At 33.7% G+C, this 12,023-nt stretch overlaps 1 protein-coding gene across 6 annotated transcripts in view; it reads left to right on the top strand.

Annotated features, from left to right (window-relative positions):
- The window catches only part of LOC110019768 (urease accessory protein D), a 29,810-nt gene that overhangs the window by 15,617 nt on the left and 2,170 nt on the right, over positions 1–12,023 (top strand). Inside the window, exons 6-10 of one of the 6 annotated variants that reach the window (XM_020717588.1) lie at positions 4,527–4,609; positions 5,291–5,450; positions 5,820–5,929; positions 6,029–6,111; positions 7,072–7,185. In XM_020717588.1, coding sequence (XP_020573247.1) covers positions 4,527–4,609; positions 5,291–5,450; positions 5,820–5,929; positions 6,029–6,032 — 357 coding nt within the window. In that variant the 3' untranslated portion in view covers positions 6,033–6,111; positions 7,072–7,185. Of the gene's footprint in view, positions 1–4,526; positions 4,610–5,290; positions 5,451–5,819; positions 5,930–6,028; positions 6,112–7,071; positions 7,608–12,023 lie in introns of those variants that run through there. The other 5 variants (XM_020717587.1, XM_020717585.1, XM_020717586.1 and 2 more) reach the window with 5 other exon arrangements.

Below are 12,023 nucleotides of genomic sequence, written 5' to 3' on the forward strand. Positions count from 1 at the left end.
GCATAAAAAAAACTTAAATAATAACTTTTGCATGAAAATCTTTCTCTGAAAATTTATAAAGGTCCACGGCTAATCACTTGGATTGAGGTTAAGAACTACCTCCTATAGAGTGTCGAGGGGACAACTCTTATTCAAGATCGGGAAGCACACAGCCCAGCTCTGAGCCCCCACTTTTACCAATGTCTTATACCAGTCCTGATCTTTCATATGTGGTTATGTGTTTCTTTTGCTTGTGATTTTTACTACTCGTTTTTATGGCTTTCATGCTGGGTTTTCTTGCTTTATTTAATTTTCTTGCAAGTTTATTAAGATCTGCTGCAAATCATACTATGCTCGCAACATTAATAATGCAACAGTATCAGATGCCCAGGTACGTTTTTACAGTTTATCTACAGCCTTTTACTTTACTGCATTTTATCTTTCAAGCACATTTTATTTATCTGCAATATGCTTATTCTGAAACAAAACAAAACCAAACACTGGCATGAAAACTGTGAAACATAAACTACAATTTTCAAACACTTAAACCCTGGAGCACTTAAACCCTGGAGCCATCCACTTAAACCCTGGAGTTGTCACGACGATAGGAGCTTGGAGTCAACTTTGAGAGCAGCACGACGAGGACGAGCAACCGAGCAACAAGAAGATCTTCTTCAACATTATCTCTTCCTAGTATAATAACAACCCATAGGACTTCGAGGTAGCTCGCCTAGAGCGACGTAAATCCTCACACTCTTTTAGGCCCCCGCACAATCATGTTGTGCAGCATAAGTCTTAATTCGCCTTAGGTTCCGAGGTTGTCGTATGGTACGACGTAAACCCTCATATCTCTGTGGGCTATTTGCATAATCAGACATTATGCAAGTTTAAGTCCCAAATAATAAAACTGGCAAGATCAAACACTTAATTAACGTATGCAGCCACCATTAGGATAGTTTGGGAAGTCACTGAGGGTTTACCTCGGATCAGTGACATCCCCTACCTTCTCCTTCCTTTGGACTCCTGAAAATAAGTGTTCCGCATTGAGCCATTCCCACTTGATTTTTCTCATTCTATCTTGAAAACCTGAACCTTGAATTCTTGAAGACTAGAACCATTAATCATTATCGAGAGTTTTCTCAAGTGACTCCCGTCATTTGGGATGCAATTAACTATAGGGGTTTGCCTCTATAGGGAACTTGGAACCCAGGTAAAATAAACCCTATTTAATCTTTGTATTAAATAGGGGAATTTGTCGGTCATATATAAAAGGTTCGCAGACTTAATGGATGTCACAAATCTCTTAGTTTGCAGGATTGGGTCTATCGCCGAGGTCTACACTTATCTTTCGGGAGACTGTAGTATTCGTGGTATCAAACACCATTATGCAAACTATTGGACGAATGAGATCCACTTGGTCTCATTTTTCAAAAAAAAAAATTAAAACATACTACTTTTAAAACTCAAACTATATATCTTTTATACTTAAATTAAATTTCAAAATTTTTTTTCATATATCATATTTTCATAATCTATCTATCAAAAAAGTTGACCGACAGTATCCTTCCCGAATGACTCGAAAACGTTCCGACAAACAATCCTTAAATTCATACCCGAATGACAATAACCTTGCTGAAACCAGGCTAACTTGTTAATGGTTTTTCTCCATTGTGTCCTGTTGAGTTTCATATTTTTATTTAATTCTAATAAATTAAGATGATAAATTGTTAATTTGAAATACAAAACTAATAGTATGATTGAAGGTTGATACAAACATTGAAAAATTTATATATGTAGTCAACATTTTACAGTCTGGGTTCTTAGCTGTAAATCTTGATTGGCCATTTCAATAAATTAATGTGAAGAACACATTCCTACTTGAGCTATCTAAAGAAATCTGCATAAATTCTCACCACGTTGCATGATAACAAAAAAACAAAAAGCAAAATGTTTGGGTGCAAAGAAATCTTGATGTTTTAAATCAATCCCATAGAACTTGGTTCAGGCAATTCACTGAATTTATGATAACATTTGATTACCAAGTAATTCGGAACGTATGTTATTTTAAGGAGGCAATATGACAAATTTACCACTCATGGTATATGTAGCTGACATGATTGTTACAATTAACGATTCAAAATAAATGAGAGCTTTACAAGAATACTTATCTTAGTATTTTGAAATGAAAGATTTATGCCCCTTTAATAAATTTTTGGGAGTTGAAGTATCTCAATCAGATAAAAGTATCTACCTATCACAAAGAAGGTACACCCGAGATCAACTACGTTAAACTGTTATGCTTGCCTGCCAATCAGCCCACACTCCAGCGAAAGCTTGTCTAAACATATGTATTGAAAAAAGCCAAATTTCGATGGACAGGGGGAGGTAACAGAGATTTCTTGGAAAACTGATGTCTTTAGTTCTCACAAGATCTTATTTCACCTATGCTCTATGTATGTAGTCTATTAGTTTGTGCATAATCCTGACAAGCAACATATGATGCAGTGATGCGCATTTTTTATGTATTTCTATATGTCCCAACGAAATTCTGCTCTCTAATAATACAAACAAGCCAAATAATGAGTTATCGACAAGGATTGTTGATAGTAGGCGATCAACTTCGGGAGGCTTTATTTGCAAGTGGGAACTTAATTACATGGAGAAGTGGGTACCAGGACGTTATTGCAAGATCTAGTGCAGAGGTTGAGTGTAGAGAAATGGCCTTAAGAATCTACGATGCATTGTGATTTAAATTTCTTTTACAAGATCCAGGCTATTCCTAAAATCAACTCATTTAGTGTACTTTAGAAATGGCCTTAAGAATCTACGATGCATCGTGATTGAAATTTCTTTTACAAGATCCAGGCTATTCCTAAAATCAACTCATTAGTGTACTTTGACAAGAAAGCAACAGTGATATAGTCAATGATATAATCCAGCATTACCATACAAAACACATTGAGGTAGTTCAATTCTTTATTTAGAAAAAATGGATGAGAATATTATGAAACTTCGAAGATTTGGTCAAATGTTCAATTGGTAGATATTCTTATAAAGGAGTATGCAATCGGGTGCTATCAAAGTTCTTAGACATTTGTGACATCGCTGCACCCTCTTGATGATGAGTATTAAGATTATTAACTGTTGGATGATTGTCTGAAACAACGATCATTGTGCTATGATTATATTGATCATAGGATGATGGTCAAGCTCATTAATCCATTCACACGCATTTCTTTCTTTTATTACATTAATTACTATTAATTTATTTTTATTCTTAGAACAAATAATTGATTTCTTAAGCACTCATAAACATGTATTTTTTTCTACAGTTTGAATCAAGAAACAAGATTCAAGATTTCCACCCTACTATCTCTTGGAAGCAATAGGAAAGTGATAAGAGGATTGTAACTAAATTATAATAATGTGTATTCTTTAGACATTTTTATTATAGAATGTGCTTCGATTGAAACTTGATTGGAAGTATTAGGTTAATAAAATATATCACATGCACTTCTTAGGATTCTTATTATGCTTTTCCTCCACGTCTCTTCATTTGTTTCTTCTACTTGAATATTTTTAACAAATGTTCATTTTGTCTCAACCGTAGGATAAGAATATCTATCTAGCGCATACTAGCTTAGGGTCTTTCTATGGAAGCACTCTCTTCATTTGTCTTATATTTTAACCATTAAAAAAATTATAGGCGTCCATTACTCAAATAGGACCACACCCATCTTTTGGGATATACGTGAAACTCATGCAATTACAAAGAGAAAGAAAAAAACAAATAGAAAATTGAAGACCCCATTGCACAAAGATACATAAGAATTTTATTTAGGTTCTTCCAATTGATGGCTCTGTCCTCTTGTAAGTACTTCAAATTTTAGTATTGAATATTGCTTGTGCAGAATTACAACTTTAATTTCTAAGATATATAAAATAGCATGATAACAGAGCAAACTCAAACCATAACGGAAACGGAAGTATCATTACTGAATTAGTAGGCGGCAAGAAGTTGAGGTGGATGTGGAGGCCGGGTTAGGTAATCACCATTGGGGAGGGGATACAAACAGAGCACAACTCTAACCGTTGGATACAACTCTTGAGGGAGAAAACAGGACGCCGGCGGGTGTCCTCACAAACTGAACTCAGAAAATAACCTAAAATTGAAAATCGAGACAGCAAACACACATATAAATAGGAGACAAAGAGGCGGAAAACGAAAATAGAAATGGGGGGAAATTTCCTGCCAAATGGAAAGAGGAAGTAGGAGGCCAGTTCGGCATTTTTTAGTGCAGTGATGTTGTCTGTGTTTCTCAAAGGGCGATCCATGCTCATGATTTTTCACTGTATTGTTAGCTATTCACCGTTTCATTTAGTGTTACATAACTGAAATGAGAGAGAAGTTGTGCGTGAATTTCTACACTTGAGAAAAATAAAGAAACCCCGCTTTTGGCATTGCTTGGCATTAAGAAAAATCAATATAATCCTACGTGTAAATTCTTTTATTCTATTTTCTATTTATACTATTCTTCCATTCCTAGGTTTTACTAGAGCAGAGATCAACTACTAGCATTGCTGAACGCATGAAAGATTACCAAGTTGTGGCAATGGTTGTAATTTTGGGGTAACTTCATCTGTCATTCTCTATCACTAGTCTCCTTTTTTTAATGGCTTTTATACTTATTTTTGGCTGTTTAATGTAGCATATTATGATATTATATTGTACAAACTCTATCAAGATTAACTAGCAAGAACATAATGTTCAATAAAAGAAAATTGGTGTAGTGCCAAAATATTCCCCCGACTTTTTAAATTGAGGCTGAAATAGTCCAGAGGACTATTAGAGCCCCAATTTAAAAAATTTGAGGACTAATTTGACACTTTACATGACTCTGGGACTAAAGCGTCCGCATATAAAAGTCAAGGGAATATTTTGACACTGCTCAAAAGAAACATTACAAGTAATCATTGTTGCCTCTTGCAAAATCCATTGACATCTCGAAGCACTAAGATTACCATTTTGTATTGCAAAATAGGTGAAATCTATTCAAAATATAAAGCAAAAAAGCAAAGAAATTTGGAAAGAAGATCAACGCACAGGAATACAAGAATTTTATACAAGTTCACTTAATGGATGATTATGTCGTATTGGTGCTATTGTAGATTTCACTATAATGTGATTTTGGAGCATTACAACCCTATACAAACATAAGACGTAGCTCTACTCCTTATAAAGAGAAATCCAAGGCAACTAAGAATACGATAAGATTCGCTAAACTGTTCCTGTAAAAATTTTCTCTTGCAGGCCCAAACTAAAGCACATTCAGGATCTGATACAAACTGAGGTTGAGCATTTGATGTCAGGATACTTTCGCCCAACAACAGTGCAAAAATTGAATTCAGATTGTGCAAATGGGCCATCCAAGCCTCCATTATTTGCTTCTTGCAGCTCCTTTGGGGCTAAGGTTCACAAAGCAGATGCTTCATAGTTCCTATTTTTGTGCGGGAAATTTACATACTTAGCATACAATTCTTATGTATTTATATTTCTCACACCTAAACTTTGATATTTAAGTGCATAGCACTTCGGTGCTTTAAACAAATGCATGAAAGTCATATATCACTTTTTAAAAAAATGATAGTAGTGCTATTACTGGTGTGATATTAAAGATTTGAGTGCTATGTGTGTAAAATAGAAGTTTAGTTGTGAGAAGTGTAAATACATGAGAATTTGTGCTACATATGTAAATGAAGAGTAATTGTTTGGTTTAACATGCATTCTTATTTCCGAGATGAAGTAGGGCTTACAAATCTTCTGTATCAATGTGCAACAGGCAGGTCTTGTCGTTCGGCTTCTTTCAACAACAACAGAAGCTGTTTATTCCTTCTTAAGCCATCATCTTGGAGGCCTAGAGCAGTTTCTTGGGGCTCCTCCATATCGCAGGTGGATGAAGCCGCCACCTCTTTAGCTACCTTGAACTTTAATTTGTAGAATGAAAATTTGAGAATTTGGAGCTGAAATGAAACATTTTTATTTTGGCAGGTGATTCATACAATCTTTGAAGCTAGAGATTTCTAGTCTGACCTCTCATCAATGATTATCCTGAAGACAAACTTCACATACAGGTAATATTTCTTGCATTTACATATCTGACATCTAAAATTTATTTTTTATATATATGCCGCCTTATCTGTGCGTGAAAAAGTGTTCAATTTATAAAAGGTGAAGTAGTGGTATTTTTTTGTGATATGAAAGATTTGTGTGGTATAAATGTATGGAGTAAAGTTTAGGTTTAAGATATATAAATACATAGGAATTGGATGGTATGTATGTAAATGGTATTTTTATTGATAGGGAAGTGAACACCGGGAACATAAATTGGGTCTAAAACCCACTGTTTGAACACCCACTAGCCTAAAAGCTTATGTTAATGTGTAAAGCCACTAGTAACTTATCAGAAACTATCTTATCTTTTAATTTACATGTCGATTTTGTACTCTTGAGTACTTATCAATTTTACCTTTATATGGGAGTCCACATTTCTTTAAATTGTAACTTTCAACATTGTTAAGTGTCATAAATAAAAGGTCTCTCTGAGACAGTTGTAATTGTTTACAGAAATAACTGTGAAGTTGTAAAAAAAAGCTTCTATTGAAGAAACTACGATAGCTATGAATTTTTTCTTTGTTATTTTAAAAAGTCAAACTATAGCTTTCTAGCAGCCACCGTATTGAGCCGGATCAGTTTGTAAAACACAATTTTCCCATCACAACTTGAAAAAACATGCAAAACGCAGTTTTGCCAAACACAAACGGTGCGGAGCGGACCTCACCATACCTCTACCGCCGCCCCAAATGGCCTCAAGGGGCAATATGTATGCTTCGTAGGTGTCATTTGAGCCATAAATTACATGAAAAACTTGATCTCAGTTAAACAATCAACTCTAATAGCGCTTGGTCGAGAGACCGAAGATATAACATTGAAGGTTCAAATTGAGTTCATAAAATTATTAGATGATTAATCATTTTTAACATTTTATGTTATTTATTTGTACTTTTAGAAGTATCTTACCAAATTACTTTCAGTTTCTAGCTCCTTATGCACTGTGGATCCCTCTCTTATATACCAGAGTCACTTCTGTTTCATGAACAGAGACCATTGAGTTAAGAACAAGGACAAGCTGCTGGAAGTCATGGAAGGTACGCTTGTTGAAGTGAAGGATTTCGTTCATTCATCAATTGTATCGAGTTGATTCTTTGTGACGCATTGTTATAAACTCAGTAATCTTCCACATGATTCATTGTTGGAAGATTTACATGCATACCTCATAATTCCTATGTATTTCCATATCTAACACCTAAATTTGAATTTTTACATTTTTGCCTCCTTAGCTATGCTTGGAAATGTGTGTTTCACTTTTTAAAATTATAGTAATAATATTTTTGATGTGATATGAAAGATTCGGGTGGTGTGGATGTTAAAAAAGAAAAGTCTTGGTGTTATGTATGTAAAATACATAGGAATTGGATGGTATGTATGTATTTGCCCCTTTATTGTTTTGCCGTATTCAATTCTCAAATATTTTAGGTGATTGAAATGGATTTGCAGCAATGCCCGTGAGAAGGCTAACCTTTTTTTAATTGTTTGGTTACTTTTTTTAAAGTTTTATAAAATTAGAACATGGTATTATATCTATTTGAGTGCTGTGCATCTTAAGCAAATAATGTTTATATAAAATTTAGATGTTAAAAAATCAATCGATGACGGCCTCTCACCGGAGACGGAGTGCTGTGCATCTTAAGAAAATCTATTTGAGTTGAGGCCTTAGACCCACCAAGTCTTCCTCCTCCCAATAGCTTTCCTCCAAATTCAAAGTTTGAGTGGTTGGATTGATTAATAGAGCTGCCAACTTCTGACAGGCTCTAACTCTGAGCATCATTTTAGTGCACATACTCCTCCTACAAAAGATTATAAAGAGTAATTAATATTGAAATAAGGTTATAAATAAATTTCACAAATAATAATGATAAAAAAAAACTATTCAACTTACATTGACTAGTTAAGATTTATCGTCGATCCACCATTGGTTTAGTTTATATTGATATGTGCGGGCATGCAACTCAGAGTACGTGTGCTGTGAAGTGCTCGTCACACAAGGATCAATAGGAGAGGAGGGGCTTGCCTCGAAGGAGGGCGCAGGTGGTACTGTGGTGGGAGCTGCAATGGTGTGAAATGCCCATGTCACTAGAGTGAACGTTGCCCCCATGTAGAGATTTGCTAATGTTGCTAAATCACTGAGAGGAGGGAAAAAAAAAAAGCAAGGAAAAAAAATGAGCAAGTGTGGCAGGCCTTGCTTCAATTGTTTGTTTGGGGCTGCTGCAGCTTATTGAATAATTTGTTGCTAAGCTGATTAAAAATAATCTCCTGATAAGTTAAGTGTGGTGACTATTACAAATTTTTGTTTTTTTGGAAAAACCATACCGTTGCTAGTAAGCTGCCACCGCACCTAGATAGGTGCGGCGTGAAAACACATAGCTGCCAAAACGCAGTTTACCCAAACAAGCCAGTTACGTTTTCAAAACACCACCACACCAAATAAGTTACCTCAAACGGGCCCTTAAGAGTTTCAACGAATTACCAGTTGAAATCTCAGTTGGCCATCGAATTCAATTGAATCAGCCAATTATAAATAATTTGATTATAAATAATTTGGGAATCGAATGAAAATACCAATAGGTTTATCAGCCGTCTCATCCAACCGACTAACTATTTAGCAGGTTTTTTAGCTACCAAGTTAATTCCCACCATTTAGCTAGAAAAAAAATGTCTGAAAAATTTATACTTATTTTTCTATAATGTTATTTTTTTTAAAGTTTATTGTTATGTAAAAAAGTGCAAATAAGTTTGAAGAGAGATGAGTGTGGCATCCAACCAAGACTGTTGAAGGCTTGATCTAAGGGCCACTCATGTAATTTTAAAGGAAGATTAATATTAGCAATAGAAAGAGTAGGGGAATTTCCTTTTGCTTAGGTTTTTTTGAATGAAACTACATAATTAAGTTTAAATTTATGCTATTATGTACCACTATAAAAAAAAAATCTCATTTCTTGATAAAACAAGCTATGATGCACAAGTGCACAACTCACAATCTCAAAAAATTAGAAGGCCTTGATGCATTGACACCAAAATATAGATAGAGAGCAAAGAAAAAGATTAAAAAAAAGACCTTCATTTTTTTATCAAACTCTTTGCATCAACAAATTAAATTTTATTAGGCATTTAGTTGAATGACATATTAGTGCTTCTAAAAGAAACACAGTCTCATTTTTTAAAACCCTATTTTATCTCCGTTACTTCATACTTAACAAATCCATACATCGAATAAAATAAAATTTAAATATAATCATACAAACACATGCATATGACAAATATATATTTTTATCAAGAAAAAAATTGTAAATTTTTACCACCTAAATACAAAGTTGGCAGGCACTGTAGGATCTAACTTGTTGTTGGTAGGTAATGGAAAAGTTACTTAATTCTCCTCATAATCACAAACCAAACATCATACTAATTACAACCAACATACCGTAGCTATAGTTGCACATATGAATCAATATTTGGGAGCTTGAAACCTGTTAGGATAGGTTGTTGGAGGATTATCTCAGTCAAAGCTGTAGACAATTGGGAATTATAACAATTAAGATAATAGCTTTTGATCCTTAGAGAGGATTCTTTTTGAACCATATATGTAGCTCATCATGAATTACATGATGGGACTGAGCCAAGTTCTTGAGAGTCTTTAAGGTTTATAATTTGGTATGACTGTATGAGATGGAAGTGTGAAATTAAAATATTCCTAAGGTTTGCTTCTTGACCCGATTGAAGTGGAACTCCAGTATGAGGAGGGGCCGTTGGAGGAGTGTTCTTTTTTTGAGCATATGGTTGATCTTGGGTTAGATGAACCTCACCCTTTTCTCTAATACTAGCTGTTGAGGTATATGTAGAAGCTGAAGAATCTCATTTTGAGATTACTCCATTTTTTGTATGTGGTCTTCTAGAGCCAAAGAAGAGACACCTTCACCAGTAGGGTGATGTATCAGAGGAAAAAGATGTAGAAACTTTTCATTCGTGGCTAAGAGATTGTTTCCTAGAAAGTTGGACATTGGAACGAGAGACTCCATTATTACCAGTGTTACATTTTCTTAGTTATTGAATAGTGCTCACACTTCTATAAAGTTCAAATTTTGTTCCCGTAGATGGCGTCAAACTATTGTTTGCTAGAAAATTTATGACGGTAGAGTGATAATTAAATGTCTTAGTATTTCATGAAGATCGAGTTCACACAAAAATAAACAAAAAGTAGTGAGAGGTGACATCAAATTTTTTTACGTGAAAAAACAATGGAAAAAAAAATCACGGGACATAACTCTGCCAAAGTAATCTACTATAAAATTTAAAGTTCAAAGATCTACTCATTTCCTACATTAGGAAAGAGGAGAGAACAAAATATTATTGGTGGTTGTAAGAACATCAGTAGTTGGTTGTAATAGTTGTTGTTCATTGATATAATTAGCATAGTTGGTCGTACCAAATTACTGGTGGTGGTTAATGACGACCTTTGATGCTGACAGTAAACTTGGTGGTCGACGACAAACTTTTGTAACAAATGACAACCACCAAGACTTCAAGGGAGCTTTAGTACTCAACTCACTCTCTTCTCTTCCTCCCTTTTCCATCCTCAAGTGAAGAATGATGTTTACTTATAGTTTTTGAGAGGGGAAATTAAGTAAATTTAACCAAACTCCCAAAGAAATTCATTGAGCGATCCACATTGAATAGTTTGATCATAGGTATTTTTTTCAACATTTAAGTACATTGATTGCGTCATAATTAAATTATCCTTGTCTCGTTGGATTCTTCTTGTCGAGACACTTAATTTGACTATAAACATACCAAATTTTAAAATCGTATGATTTTCTAATTGATGCACTAAAAATTTTAAGTGTTCAATCTTAGATTGATTTGAATTTAAACTAGATCACTTTCACTGGCATTGAGTTTATCTTATCAAGATGCTCAGTTTGGCTATAAATTATAGAAATCAAGGTCTAGATGATTTTGAATTTGAACTTGGAAAGTTTGTTGCTCAAATTACTTTGAGATTTGTGCCTGATGATAATATGACAAATCAATAATTACTAGCTCTATATATACTTAAATTATATATTATATGGTCATTTAAGATTTTATATATGATACTTGTACATTATACCTGATTCTCTTTTTTTATTTTAACCAAATTTAAGCCATTTATAATACTTCATCAAAATACATTTTTTGAATATTCTTTGGAGTCATCATTCCTTCTAAAATTAGGAGACCAAACTTTGTCATTATAACGATAATTGTTGAGTTACAATGAGATTAGTGCTCGAATGCATACCATATTGATTAAATACAATAACAAACAATTTATCAAATTTGATTTGACCGCTCACACTGCCAAAAAATAAATAATAAATAAATTAAAAAAAAAGAAAAGCTAAAATATTTTGATGGGAGTTAGTTAGAAAAGTACAAGGCTATATTTTTCTAAATTTTTTTAGACTAGCCTAATATTTTTTTATTTCATTAAAAAATATATGAAATATAAATTTTTCTCAAGTAAAATGGCCCAAATAAATAAACTAATTAACAAAATTATTTTAAAAAATTATGAATGATAATACTAAAATCATAATAAAGATGATATAATAACTTAATTTTAATTTTAATTATATAAGAAATTTGAGTGAGTTTAATTGCAAATACATGCAAATCGCACATACAAGTAGGGCTGTCAAAACGGCTCGTTATTCGCGAACAGCTCGTGTTCGGCTCGTTAAAAAGCTCGTGTTCGGCTCGTTAATTTCGTTCGATAAGTTAACGAGCCGAACATAAACTAAGATGTGTTCGTTCGTGTCGGCTTGTTTTGTCTCGAAATACTACTCATCAAGTTTATATATATATATATATATATATAAAGTAGTATTTT

This window comes from Phalaenopsis equestris, unplaced genomic scaffold (assembly GCF_001263595.1).
Source record: "Phalaenopsis equestris unplaced genomic scaffold, ASM126359v1 Scaffold000078, whole genome shotgun sequence".
NCBI classification, from domain to species: Eukaryota; Viridiplantae; Streptophyta; class Magnoliopsida; order Asparagales; family Orchidaceae; genus Phalaenopsis; species Phalaenopsis equestris.